This window comes from Garra rufa, chromosome 2 (genome assembly GCF_049309525.1).
Source record: "Garra rufa chromosome 2, GarRuf1.0, whole genome shotgun sequence".
Lineage (NCBI taxonomy): Eukaryota > Metazoa > Chordata > Actinopteri > Cypriniformes > Cyprinidae > Garra > Garra rufa.
Window position 1 is genome coordinate 42,005,316 of NC_133362.1, and position 14,983 is coordinate 42,020,298.

At 38.0% G+C, this 14,983-nt stretch overlaps 1 protein-coding gene across 1 annotated transcript in view; it reads left to right on the top strand.

Moving 5' to 3' along the window:
- Positions 1–4,840: 4,840 nt before the first annotated feature.
- mcu (mitochondrial calcium uniporter) overlaps positions 4,841–14,983 on the top strand; it is a 111,899-nt gene continuing 101,756 nt past the window's right edge. Inside the window, exon 1 of the mRNA XM_073834264.1 lies at positions 4,841–5,093. Within this exon, the coding sequence (XP_073690365.1) occupies positions 4,974–5,093 (120 nt within the window). The 5' untranslated portion in view covers positions 4,841–4,973. The remainder of the gene's footprint in view (positions 5,094–14,983) is intronic.

Consider the following 14,983-nt stretch of genomic DNA (forward strand, 5'->3'; position numbering starts at 1 on the left):
TAAGTCCCTGACTCCTGGTTGTATACCTTTGGACTTAATGTCAGCTAAATCAAACCGCTCGACATGACTGAAACACTCCTGTCTAGATTGTCCAGTTAAGAGCAGAGCTTGTGTTTGGTTTTATCTGTTGACTTATCTGCCGGAGTTCATCTGTAATTCATGCAGATTCACTGATAAGACTCCTGAGGTGTTCTGAGAAGAACCGGCTCAAAAGTGTGCCCGATTATCTTCCATGGCAACAGAGGAGTGACTCGGAGAGAGTTGTAGGCAGAGAATCAGGATGTCAGCCATGTTTTGAGGCGGGTGTCATTGTTAGAAATGGGCCTTTAAAGGTCTGTGACTCAACAACAGGTGTGATATATAAAAAACTGTGTCTGTTTTTAGCCTCCATCACATGGCTCAAGTTAACGAACTGCATAAGCCTTACAGCTGTTGAATGCACATGCTGTCTTGAAATCGAATGGCCATCTGTATATTCAATTGGTTCGACTCTTGCAACGATTAAGTCTCAAGATAAGCAGAGGATTTGGTGGGTAGATGTTCATCAGTCTGAATAGGTCAGAATTGCTTGGAGCAATGTCACAAACTAAGAAAATCCCACAGGAATGTAAAAGTGACCCGTTTCATTAAACTGTAAATCACTTTTTATGGTCATTAGAGGACATTTGAGTAATTTTTAAAGGGTTAGGTCAGGTATAAAGTCCACAACTAAACATTCCTTGTGAAAAAATAATTCTACTATTAAAAATGTTATTTAAAGTGAATGATGTAATATTGACCAAATTCTACCAGACTTTTGTGTTTTTAATTAAATATGTTTATTTCACAAGATTTAGCTTTGATACTTTATTAGAGATGATCTAATGAGGTAACCCATGATCTCACATGCTAATAAAAAAAATTTACTTGAATATTTGAATAGTCTCTTTCCCGTATTCAAACCTTTAAATACATTATTTAATGGAAAACAAAAGTATCAAAACAATGTAAATTGCCAGACAGTTCCAAAAATATCTTGGAGTTGTTTGAAAGATCTTATTACATATACAGTGCCCTCCACTAATATTGGCACCCTTGGTAAATATGAGCAAAGGCGGCTGTGAAAATAAATCTGCATCCTTTTGATCTTTCATTCAAAAAATGCACAACATTCCAACTGATCATTGAAATAAAACAACTGAAAGTTGGAATAAAATAAAATAAATATTTTTCTCCAATGCATGCTGGCCACAATTGTTGGCACCCCTAGAAATTCTTATGAGTAAAATATCTCTGAAGTATATTGCCATTCATATTTACATTATTTAGCACACCAGGGTGACTATGAGCATAAAAATTGTCCAACCATGACTTCCTGTTCCACATGATTATAAATATGAGGAACACAAAAGCCAAATTCCCTTAATCATCCACCACAAGGAGTAAAACCAAATAATATAGTTCTGATGCGCAGAATAAGATTGTTGAGCTTCACAAAATAGAAAGTGGCTGTAAGAAAAGAGCTAAAGCATTGAAAGTCCCAATTTCCACCATAAGGGAAATAATTAAGAGGTTCCAATCAACTAAAGATGTTACAAATCGGCCTGGAAGAGCACGTGTGCCTATATCATCCTAATACACAGTGAGGAGGAGACTTTGAGGGATCACAGCTGGAGAATTGCAGAGATTAGTTGAGTCTTGGGGTCGGAAACCCTAAAATAAAACGATCAAACACCCACTACATCACCACATGTTGTTCCAAAGGGTTTCAAGAAAAATCCTCCTTGCTCATCCAAAAACAAACTCCAGCATATTCAGTTGCCAGACACGAATGGAACTTCAAACAGGACTGGCTTCTATGGTCAGATGAAACAAACAAAAAAAAGAGCTTATTGGCAGCAAACCCACCAGATGGGTTTAATACAAGCAGGGATAAAAAAGTACCCCATGCCCACGGTTAAATATACTGCTGGATCTTTAATGCTGTGGGCCTGTTTTTCTGCTGGAGGTCCTGGACATGTTGTTCAAATGCATGGCATCATGGATGCTATCAAATACCAACTGATAAAAAATCTAAACCTGACTGCCTCTGTTAAAAATCTTATAATGGGCTATAGTTGGATGTTCTATCAGGACAATGATCCAAAACAAACATCCAAATCAACACAACAATTGGTCACTGAGCACAAAATGAAGCTTCTGCCATGGCCATCCCAGTCCTCTGACTTGAACACTAGAAAATGAGTGATATATGAGCAATATAAGAGAAAACTCAGAGCTGTTATCTTGGGAAAAGGACGTTGCAATTATGAGGTGCCAATAATTGTAGCCAACATAAAGATAGAGAAAGCATTTATTTCACAATGAGATTTTACTCCCATTTTCATTTGTTTTACTTCAACGATAGGTTAGAATTTTGTGATTTTTTAAAGAAAGATCCAAAGGATAAACAATGCAGATTTATTTTCACAGCCACCTTTGCTCATATTTACCAAGGGTGCCAATATTAGTGGAGAGCACTGTGAAGTTAACCTTGTTACCTAATCTGGCAACAAATCCCATAAACAGTCAGACTACATGCTTAAAAATGAAGATTGCAAAAAGAGGTTTTCACATTTTGGGTTACTTTTTCAGTGAAAAGAAACAACAGTGATCAGTGAAGTTCTTTCAATCACATATGATTCTGATGAAACTGATTGATATTGATTAATGAATGCTTTTTTCCATGTTCTCTGCTCTTTACAAACATTTTTTTTATAGTGTGACAAAATATTATCATAAAGTGGTATGAAATACAACAAATGCCTACCTATTTGTTGTCGTTGAGTGCTATTGATTGTGTGAGAGTATTTTTACAATGTTCATTTGAAATGAAAAAGGCAACATTGTTTATTTTGTGCTTTTATCAATTGTGGTCATAAAAATAAAGACAGACCATGGCAGTAAACCACTCCTTAAGGGCGAGGAAGAATTCTTGGGAGGAACCAAGGCTCAAAGGTAACACAATTCCCATCTGACCAGCCTTGGAAAATCACTCCTTGGCAAACAGCTGTTAATAGAAGTTCACAGATAAATAGTAAAGTGTGGATTTTAAATATCAGGAAAGATTTAATGAAGATGTATGCAGCTGTCCATTATTTATATAAAATTGTTAATGAATGACATGGTAGATTCATGGGAGCTATCAATAACAGCCATCTGTTTTTAGCAGGAGTTGTATATGCAAACAATAGTGCAATCCCAAAGTAAAACCCATGCCATCTGTCACTGTGCAATCTAAATAATGCCACAGATCAGATCAATGCTAAAATAGTGCTTTAGATTGATCAGTGATCTTTTGGAGTAGTAAGCCGCAGTGTGTACTATAATCATTGGTTGAACTCTGGAATGTGTAGCAACAGTTTACAGGGTGTGACCCACCTTGCAACCTTTGAGCAGACAAAACAACACATCATTGAAAGCCTCAGTTGTGTTTGGCTGCTTAGCGATCTTTTTGAGATCAGAAACTACAAGCCACGAGGAAGCATATGCATATGCCAGTAGGCCTAGATTGAATTTCAGTGTATTGTGCTATTGCTTTAAGTGGATTAGGTATCTTGACAGAGTATATTAAATGTGGTTTGGCATTTTCTCGTCCTGTAACTCCAAAGAACTGTTTGAAGGACAGACTAATAATAGAGATATAATTATATAATGCACAGAATGGTTCCGTTGCCAAGAAGCAAGAATGAATGACACAGTGACACAGTGGCACACTGGAACGTCAGGTAGCCTAGGAGATGGCTTAAAACATATTTTTAGTCTTTTTATTGAATGTAACAGTGAAAATGTAAATATTTTTAAATAAAAATAAAGGCTCCAAAGGGGTGTTTTTTGAAGTGATGCCATAGATGAACCATTTTTGGTTCCCCAAAGAACTTTTCAGTGAAGAGTTCTTAAAAGAACCATTCTGAAGAACATTTTAAAAATCTAAAGAACCTTTTTCCACTATAAAGAACCTTTTCTGCATTTGAAAGGTTCCATGGATGTTCAAGTTTCTTCATGGAACCATTTGAGGCCAAAAAGAGTGTACCCTGCAAATACAGGTTGTTACCTTGATATTTTTTAATTGATCTTTCAAATTTATTTCATTGGTGCAATCCAACACACTGGTGCAGTACAAATCTGGTTAATGGAGTCATACAAATAATATGCAAATAAGTTCATTGGAATGGTGAGTACAGGAGAACAATGTTAATTCAAAAACCTCTTAGAATATAAAAAGGTTAGAAAAACATATTAGGATTGTGTTTTTTATGCCAAACTTTAACATGGCTGACAAGGTGGTGATGCACCACCAAGTAGCTAATCTTTGCAGTGAACAGATGTGTAACTCTCTCAAAATACATAATTTTGGAAAAAAAAAACATTAAGGATTTTGCTTCATGGTTTAATAATTTAAGCATAAAAAGTTAAGTATAGGCTAGATATAGATGTTATATATTTTTTTTCTTCATTGAGAGAGAACATTGCAGTTTGGGCGTCCCGCGCTCTCTGATTGGTCGAGCTGGCATTCTTTTTAAGTTGTCAAAACTACAGATCTGCGCGTCTTCTCATTGGACGTAAAGAGTTCCAAGCGGCGCCAGCAGGTAACCGCTCGGCCAATCAAAACGTTCCTTTCTTGTTGTCCTAGAGACCGTGATATTTCAGTCTACTTCCTTATTCTGACATTTCAGAGTGTGTTATGAGACATAACCGTAAAAAAGCTGTGTCCGAATTGCACTCGTTAGAAACACAAGATCTTTTGCTTCGAACGAGGAACTACGACAACCTTCTTGTGAAACATTTGTGGAGGCTATTCGTGTATGTGCGCGTTTGTGTGTAGTGTTGCGTGTGTGTGTATGAAATATTAGCCCAGCCCAGCAGCCCTTCCTATTTCCCCTCCCTTTCCTCCAACAGTCTCAGTCGGTTCGCCCGCAGCACTTGCGTTCTCTCGGCCGGGTTTCACTCCAGAGATGGCTGCGAAAGTGTGTAGATCGGTCCTCCTCCTGTCCCGGAGCAGCGGAGCCGTAGCCTCTTCTGCTTTCCCCGCATTCGGTGTCTCATCACAGCGACAGCATCAGAGCACAAGAACGGTGAGTCCCCCGGAATGGAAACCAACCGAGCATGGGTGCCGCTACCGCTGCTGGACAAGGGGAGGGTTGTGAAGGGAGAGATAAGGGGGCTGGGTTCCTCTCTCTGGTGAGGATTAGATAAAAACAACCCGCCAAGGAAGTGTTTTGGGACGTTTCTGTCCGCAGTGAGTGTTTCGTGCATTGCACAATGATGATCGGCAGTGCTGCATCATTAACCAGTGCACTTTCAGTCTAGCTGTACAAGACGTCCCGTTTACCGGAGGCGTTTACACAGGTACAGCCAGTGTCACGGCTTGACTCATGTATGCACCTTCCATTTGAACTTTGCATGCATGCAACGGAATCACACGCGAGCGATCGGATGCGCTCCTGGCGCATGGGCTCCGTGCATTCCCTTCCAGGATAACCTTGAAAGCAACAGTGGTCTCAACTTTAACGCTGACTGCACGCTCAACTCCGAGACACATCCGTGATTGATTACGTGGCATTGGACCGCTTCAGTCATTTCAAGCATGCAAAGCGTGCTCTTTCAAGCTTTGCCGAACTGGACGGACCGTGTGAGTGTGTTTGATTCACTGCAGTGTCCGAGTGTGTGTGTGTGTGAGTGCATTGAGAGATAGTGACAGTGCGGCAGGACTCCTGCGTTCACACAGGACGTTGCGTTCAAACGTTCTCAAGACGCGTTATTAAAAGTTGAACTTGACGCGCCGTGTTAAAAAACGCAACGCAACGGCCGACGCATGCGTACTCAGTACAACAAATAAAAAAAGAGCGCAGACGGAACGCAAGAATGCGTACAGTGAGAACGCCCCTGCTCGTATGAAGTACGGTCATTGTTGGGTAAAAAGGAGTACAAGCTCCCTCACAGGCATGCATGTTCAGTCCTTCGTTTAATTATGTCACTCCTCCTCTTTACTCACACACCCCTCCCTTCTTTTCTGCGGGTGTTTCCCGTTTCCAGCGGCAAGCCTGTGGGTTCTCCTTTGAGCAAACTCCAGTGCGCATTGCTCAATGGCGCTCCAGCATGTTTTGGAAGCTCGTCAGCTGGAAAGAAAACGTACGGGCAGTCCTTGAGACACCATCATAGATTCATGGCTTTCTAGTCTACGTTAGAAAAATGTGAGGAGTTCCCTTTCAACAAAGTAGTGTGGCAATTCCGTGTAGATATAGCTGTTTTTATATGCTACATGTGACCCTGGACCACAAAACCAGTCTCAAGTAGCACAGGTATAATTGTAGCAATAGCCAAAAATACATGTTCATTAGGATATTAAGATCATGTTCCATGAAGATATTTTGTACATTTCCTACCATAAATATATCAGAACTTAATTGTTGATTAGTTATAGGCATTGCTAAGAACTTCATTTGGACAACTTTAAAGACGATTTTCTCAGTATTTAGATTTTTTTTTGCACTTTAGATTCCAGATTTTTAAATAGTTGCATCTAGACTAAATAATTTCCCATCCTAACCATACATAAACAGAAGGGTTATTTATTCTGCTTTCAGATGATCTTTATATCTCAGTTTCAAAAAATTGACCCTTATGACTTTCTTTATGATATTCTTTGAATTAAGCTAGACCCTTACCATAGATGAATAGCATCTATGGATTGCTTGGTTATACAGTTATTATTTTAAGTAGCTTACAGTATATATACACGTGTCTTACATATTTTTGGCCATGTTGCCATTTAGGATCATGTGTTAAAAAAAAAAAAGAAAAAAGATTTTTCAACCCAGGCTCCTTGGGAAATGCCCCTGTAGCTACATTTCTGCCAAAATGGCATTGCATCTTGTATATTTTGCAACACTTTCATAGTGAAATGTCCAGTGTGTGGTGCTAAAAGTGGCAATGTTCTTTAACATTGCTTTTTGTACGTATTACTGCACTGCGGAAATGAAGTGTCCAGTGAGCAATGCTAGTTGATGTTGCTCTGTTGATGTTAACATACCACACGCATTAAACCCTATCCTAAGCCAAACTGATATTGTTAACAAAAATAAACTTGATATTATACGCTTGCTAAAATAACCATGGTATTTTCTGTGTGCTGTACCAGGTGAGCTTTCAAGCAAGTTTACCATGTCAGAAAACCCATAAAATGGAACTGATTATACAAACATCATAATGTATCAGTTTGCAAATCATTCACTTTGGTAAAAGTGTTTTGAGGACATAAGATAGTGTAGTGCAAGAAATCATGCAAAATAATCTTTATTGATCAATAATGTTTTACTGCCACTAGTGTTCAATTCATTTAGAAACTGCAGTGATTTGTATGTGTACTGCATGTATACTTTCAATTCTACGATATGTGAATCTGGTAGTCAAACAGTACTATGGTAAATACAGAAATCTGATCACTTACATTGTCTCAGGGTTTTTTTCTATGGATTTTCTTGCCAAAAATGGAAGTGACTTGAAATTTAAAGTCTGAATTTAAACTAGTATTTGCCTTTGAGTTTGCAGCATGCACATAAATCTGTTAGTTGTTTACAGAACCATAGCCCTTAGATTGGCAGCGAATCACAAAAGCAGACTCTGACACCCTTCCATGGATTAAGCAGTCCCAGTTTGATCATGAATCTTGTGTGTCTTCTATTTATTTCCCTCTGGGCAGTAATGTTTGTGGCTCTGTTGGCATTTATAGTGTTTCCCAAACCAAGCAAGCGTGGCTCTTACTGTGAGACACCGCAGTGACAGGTCTCTGACAGCAAGGCCATGCTGCCTTCATCTGTTCATCACATGCTAGCTGAGCACCAAGTCTCAAAGCACGGTTTCATCATAAACATCCAAAGCCCAGCTGTGAGGTGTTTAGCGAATTGCTGCAGCACAACGTTATCCCTAAGGAACGTGTACTTCAGTGGAAATAACAAGGCTTTGAGTGTCTAAAAACACTTTGAACCTTAGCTGGACATGAGCAGTGGAGGGTGCCATGGCAAAACAACATCCTCTTAGATCGCTAGCTGAAATGGCAGTCGCAGTGTCCCATATTTAGCCTGACTCTGAAGGCAGACCCCTGAGATGTGCACTTAACTTTTGTTGGCTTGCTATTGACTCCGTTCAGTTTGAATGTGGACAAGTACAGAGACTGCTTAGGAACAAAGTATGTTTATAATATCTAAAAAAGTAGATAACCTGGTGATCTCTGTGGTCCACTGCAGTGGCTTTCTGTCATATCTTCTGTCATAAGGGTCATCAGTCGGGCAGTGAATTGAGTTTACTCTTTTGCATCAAGCCTCAAGCATATGCAGAGAGTGAACCAGCTGCAGGTCATTTCGCATACCTTAGAGATATTATAAAAAACATACAGCTTTAGTTTACAGCCAGCCATCTGGAGTGTAACTAGCCAGTCTTTCCTCGTCATAATGTTCAAGCTTTCTACGAAAACAGCGGATTAATTACTTGTGAGGTCTGTTATTGATGACTGCATACCAGTGATCACATCGTATTAATAAATAGAGCAACTCAAGCAATTATATGCATAGATTGTTTTGCTACTGCCATGGCCGCAAACGCAAAATGTGTTGAAGCGGTTGAACCTGGCCTATGACAATTTATTTTTTGGCATTTGGATTGTGGATGCATATCAGTTCAAATGTGTATAAAAATATAATTTTAAAATAAAATACAATTTAAATGTTATTGTATCCTTGGAAGTAGGGCTGGGCGATTAATCGAAAAATAATCGAAATCGACATTCAGAACCTATAATCGTTAAAATTTTTCCAGGAAGATTATTTCAATTACTTTCCCTTTAAAAAACACAAGCACTCCGTTCCGTTATTCCGCCGACATGTCGATGGAGAGCTTAAAAAGTATTTACAGGATATACAAGGGTAATTTTATTTAGAGGAGATACTGCTTATTTTCTACTTTTAATATGAAAAACATTGAAAATTATTTATTTTGTTTCCAATAGTGCAAGTTATTTATTTTCACTAATTTAAGAAAAATTTGACTTTTCGTTTTAAGCAATCCTTGTTTTAATTTCAGTTGTTCAACACTGATGTTCAATTAATAATCATAGATCGTAGATAGTGTGTTTCCTTCAATTATTTTAAAATCAAGTAATGCACCCTTCATCCAAAAATCTCTCGCTTGTAATATGTGAACATATTTACTGTACAAAACTTGTGTCAGTGAACTATGAGGGCAAAAAAATAAATATTATATAAATATAATTAAATATAATTTTATTAATAAATAAAATAATCGTTCATTAATCGTAATCGGGTTGAAATGTTCAATTAATCGAGATTTTGATTCTAAGCCAAATTGCCCAGCCCTACTTGGAAGATAGTTTTTAACTTTTTGTAACATCATCAAACCACTGACTTCCACTTTTTTATTTTTATTAAATTACCCGGAGTTATAACCCTTCCCAGTTTGTTAATCCAATTTGGATTTAAATGGCCCGATTAATTGTCATGGTGATTGACTGGGCGGCTTCAGTGATCTAGAGCAGTGGTTCTCAATCCTGGTCCTGGGGGACCCCTGCTCTGCACATTTTGCATGTCTCTCTTATTTAACACACCTGATTGAGATCTTCAGCTTGTTAGTTCAGTTCATGGATCTCTCTCTTAATGAGCTGATCTCAATCAGGTGTGTTAAATATGGGAGACATGCAAAATGTGCAGAGCAGGGGTCCCCCAGGACCAGGATTGAGAACCACTGATCTAGAGTAGCGGGAACAGAGGAAGGATGGTCTAGACCAGGGGTTTTCAAACCTGTCCTGGAGCCTCCCCTGCCCTGCACATTTTGCTTGTCTCTCTCATCTAATACACCTGATTCAAATCATCAGCTCATTAGTAGAGACTGCAAGACCTGAATTGGGTGTGCCTAATAAGGGAGACATACAAAATGTGCAGGGCAGGGGAGGCTCCAGGACAGGTTTGAAAACCCCTGGTCTAGACCAGAGGTTCTCAACTCTGGACCTCGAGGTCCACTTTCCTGCAGAGTTTACCTCCAACCTTGATCAAACTCACCTGCCTGCAACTTTCTAGTAATGATGAAGAGCTTGATTAGCTTTTTCAGGTGTGTTTGATTAGAGTTGGAGCTAAACTCTGCAGGAAAATGGACCTTGAAGGAAAAGGGCATGAGTTGAGAACTCCTGGTCTAGACGGAGATTGCAACTCTCATTGTCCCAGTTGGAAACCCCTGAAACTCGTCTGCCATTTGACAGCCAGGGGTGAGACAGCAACGAACCAACAATCACTTTCTGATAGTCCTTAATTATGTTGCAGGCTGTTTTGGCTGGTTATTTAAAGGGACAATGCTTTAGAAGCACTGGTTTTATAATACTGCGGTCTGCCTGTCTTTCACAGTGGGACAGCAGCATAAAGCATTCTCCTTCTTCTTATAAGAAGCACTAGGTTATGTTTTCAGATCATTTATGTTGATAATAGAGAGCACTGCTGTGATAAGTGTGCTGACAAGTTAAAATGTGCTTACATGCATGATCATATTAAGAATTAGAATTAGAATTTTCAGCCACTCTGAAGCACCGTCACCAAAGCCGTACACAATAAAGGGGACAATCTTTTAGTGTTTAAAAAAAAAAAGACAAATCTGTAATCATTTACTCACAAGTGTGTTGTTCTGATCATGACTTAACCTTCTTCTGTGGAACATAAAAGAAAATATTTTTCCTGTACAATAAAGTCTGATGTTGTGTCCGACCCCATTCTACGGACTACCTGGTCTCATGACGAAAATGTTCCTTTTGCAAGATGTGAAATACGTACCAATACATATCACTGCAGTTTCCAATACTACGCTCTTAAAAATAAGGGTGCTTTACGATGCCATAGAAGAACCTTTTGTATTAAAATGGTTCCATAAAGCACCTTTAACATCTGAAGAACCTTTCTGTTTCACAAAAGAAGGTTCTTCAGATTATAAAAAGGTAAGAAAGAGATGCTTCTTTAAAGAACCTTTGACTGAATGGTTCTTTGTGGAACCAAAAAAGCTTCTTCAATGGCATCGCTGTGAAGAACCTTTTTAAAGCACCTTTATTTTTAAGAGTGTAGAGAAATGAACACTAGAGGCAGCAAAACAGCTAGAACTTGTCCGTTTTCATACATAGTTATGATTACAGCTCCATATGTTTCGCTTTTCGGACGTACCAACAAGCTTGCTTGGTAGCTTAGTCAGCACAGAAATTGGACTTAGGATGTGGAACCTATGAAAACATGACTCACGATGAAATAGCTGAAAGATGAGAGATCGGAAAACGAGCTAAAACGGCATGCTTGCAAATGCGTTTTTACATCACATTTGCTTTTGGTTACACTATCAGGCAGGTTTAGGTGTAGTGCAGATGGTACGTTATTTCAAAGCATTACGGAGCGTTACTCAAGAGTTATAGCGTCACTCAATGGACATTTCAATCAGAACTGCAGTGACACCTACAAAACCAATATCCCATAAAACATACTATATGTATATTCATCTGTTCTGGGGAAGAAAAAATTAGTAGACATTTCACATTGAGTATGTCACAATACACACATGGTGGTATGTATTTCGCATCTTGCGAAAAGTTCCCAGAGGTACATTTTTGTGATGAGACCAGGCTGGCTATAGATGATGAGAACATTCTTTAGAATATTTTCTTTTGTGTGGATTTTGCGCCTTTTTCCATTTATGGTAGCACGAGTAGTCCGTCATAATGATGCTTGCCTTTGCAAATACTCCTAATAATCAATATATGGATGCTGATTAGACATTAGGATTTTAAGATGGATAGTGAGTAGTCTTTTAAATGGAGGACTAACAGTGGAGCGTGTCAGTTCAGCATTGAGGAATGTCAGTAAGGGCAAACTCTGGGCTGAATAATAAGCTCAAAATTATGCAATACTGTTCCTTTATGCCTAATAAAAAGATGATCCATTGGTTCATGGACATGGATCATGGTTATGCATTTAATTATGGCTTGGGACAGTTATGCCTTTAATCATTCTATATCCTTCGATGCAGTTTCGTAATACACTATTAGTCTTGAATATATGTGGCCCTGGAACTGTTCACTTAATTGAGATTGATTTAAATAAACTTTCCATTAATGTATGGTTTGTTATAATAGGACAATATATGTTTGCAATACAACTATTTGAAATTCTGGAATGTAAGGGTGCAAAAAATCTAAATACTGAAAGAAGTTGTCCAAATGAAGTTCTTAGCAATGCTCATTACTAATCAAATATTGCGTTTTGATATTTACGCTATGAAATTTACAAAGTATCTTAATGGAACATGATCTTTACTTAATATCCTAATTATTTTTGGCATAAAAGAAAAAATTATCATTTTGACCGATGCAATGTACAGTATTTTGGGCTATTGATACAAATATACCCATGCTATTAAGACTGGTTTTGAGGTCCAGGGTCACATGTTTTGGTAGGTGTAACTTGTGTAAGCTCAACTTTGTGTCCCTGTGTAGCTTTCCCCACAGAAGTGTAAACAAAATGTTTAAACAGAGGGATTCCAGTGTGGATTCATGTGCTCGACAACATCATAAACAGAAGCATGGGCTGAATCTCATACAGTACCTTACTTCCCTACTATTTAGTGGGGTAAAAGCAGGGCATAGACTTAGTTGAATGTGCAAATTCATTCATAGTATTCATAAAAAAGTAGATGAAAAGTAACTGGTCACCTGTTAATTCCATTGAGATTTTGTGTGTGCATCCAGTGGATGTTTTACTATCCAATAAAGCCATGGAAGATAAGTTATGAATTGCAGTATATTAATACACCTGATGCTGTAGGTCACATGGCAATGCCATTATGATGGATGTATCATAGTACATCTGGATTTCATTCATACCATTCACAATTATCCTAAAACATAGTTTTTAATGGTTGCAAAGTCCGTTAATTAAAAATAGTACTTACTAGACCAGCAGTGTTGGGGTAACGCATTACAAGTAACACAAGATTACTTTTTCTAGAATTACTTGTCCATTTACAAGAAAATATGTTACTTTTCCAAATAAGTAATACGAGTTAACGTTATTTTCTCATTTATTCACTGACACCTCCTCTGTCCCCATGTTGAGAGAAATTGGAAGTAATGTGCAGACCTGAGGCACTTTCTTCAGCCTGAGGCTTATTCATTTCACTTTGGGTGTGAAAGGGTCTTTACAGTTGCCCAAAATATAACTTTTAAGTTTTCTGTTATTCAAAATAAATGAGCAAGCTCATCTCTGATGAAAAAAGTAATCTACTGCATTACTTTTCACAAAACGTAACACAAGTTACTTTTTTTATACACAATGTTGTAATGAATTAGTAACTAATGATTTAGGAACTAGCTGCAGACAAGTTGTTGGTTAATTTCCATGACTTTTCCAGAATCTAGTGAGCTGACTTGCGTCAAATGTGACCCTGGATCACAAAACCAGTCACAAGGGTCATTTTTTTAAAACTGAGATTTATACATTATCTGACAGGCTGAACAAATAAGCTTCCCATTGATGTATGGTTTGTTAGGATAGGACAATATTTGGCAGAGATACAACTATTTGAAAATTTGGAATCTGAGAGTGCAACAAATCTAAATACTGAGAAAATTGCCGTTAAAGTTGTCCAAATGAAGTTCTAAGCAATGCATATTACTAATTGAAAATTAAGTTTTGATATATTTATGGAAGACAATTCAAAAAAACTAAATATCTTAATGGAACATGATCTTCACTTAACATCCTAAAGATTTTGCCATAAAATAATATAGTTTTGACCCATGCAATGTATTTTGGGTTATTTCAACAAACATACCTGTGCTGGATTGGTTTTGTGGACCAGTGTCACAAATGAGACCCATTTGAAACTCTTTAAATAGGCAGCAACTATGTGCTTCTTACAAATTCCACTCTTTTGACTTCTTACAAGTGATATCCTTACATTTTACATTTTTCTGTTGCTAAGCATAACATTTAGCCAAAAGCAGTTTTAGTTAGGAACTGAATCAAAAAGTTTTATAACAAGCATTTTTCTTGCTTTCAGTATTTTGGATAATTCGTCCACAAGTGCATTTTGATATTTCAAGGGTAGATTAATTCTTGCTTTAGAATTAGGCTAAAATACAATGACTTCTTAGAACTTTCTTTGTGCCTGTAAATTGCTAAATGCTGTGTAGGCAGCTTACTAAGTTTTGGAACGGAGCCATTGATTCTGTTTAAATTGATGTCGAATCACAATTTATGCCAAATGCAAAGTTCGGCTTTAATTTAAGAAAGACCTTTTCACTTACCCCAATGTGCAATATTGTGTCTTACAGCCATCTTCAGTTTTCACTTAATCAGTTTAAGTATGTTGAAGTATGTTAGCCGGTTCTTGACTGTGGAGAGGACAGGGGCGCATTTAACATTCTTGGTGACAATATTGAAGGTTATTAGAGCTGCTTTTAGTATAAGTGCCCTTACATGAAAGCTCAACCTTCTCATTGCTATTGGGCAGCTCGCTGTGCTTTCCTATTGCCCGTAGGTGCATGTCATGCTTAATGCAGGCAGTAATGGAGGCCGGTGTGAGTAATATGATGATGGATGTGGAGGCGGTTGGTTAGCCCTCTGCTCTGATGTTTCCCCTAGATTCTGACACTGTTACAAACCTGGCCATCTGATTGGTTAGCGAATATTGGACGCAGCACAATCTCATTACTTTTGACAGGAAAACAAATCTCTCTGTCCATTGAAGATCTGCATCAGCTTGGTAAATTAGGCTTTTAGACGAAGGTCATCCGAGCTAAGATTGGATTTAGATGCATGCTGTATGTTGATGGTTCACTATAGTTTGGTGTAAGTACTGAATTAATCCGTTACTGGGTTGGTAATTGTTTCTATGTTTGAAACGCTTCATGATGTGCTTTAACAATATC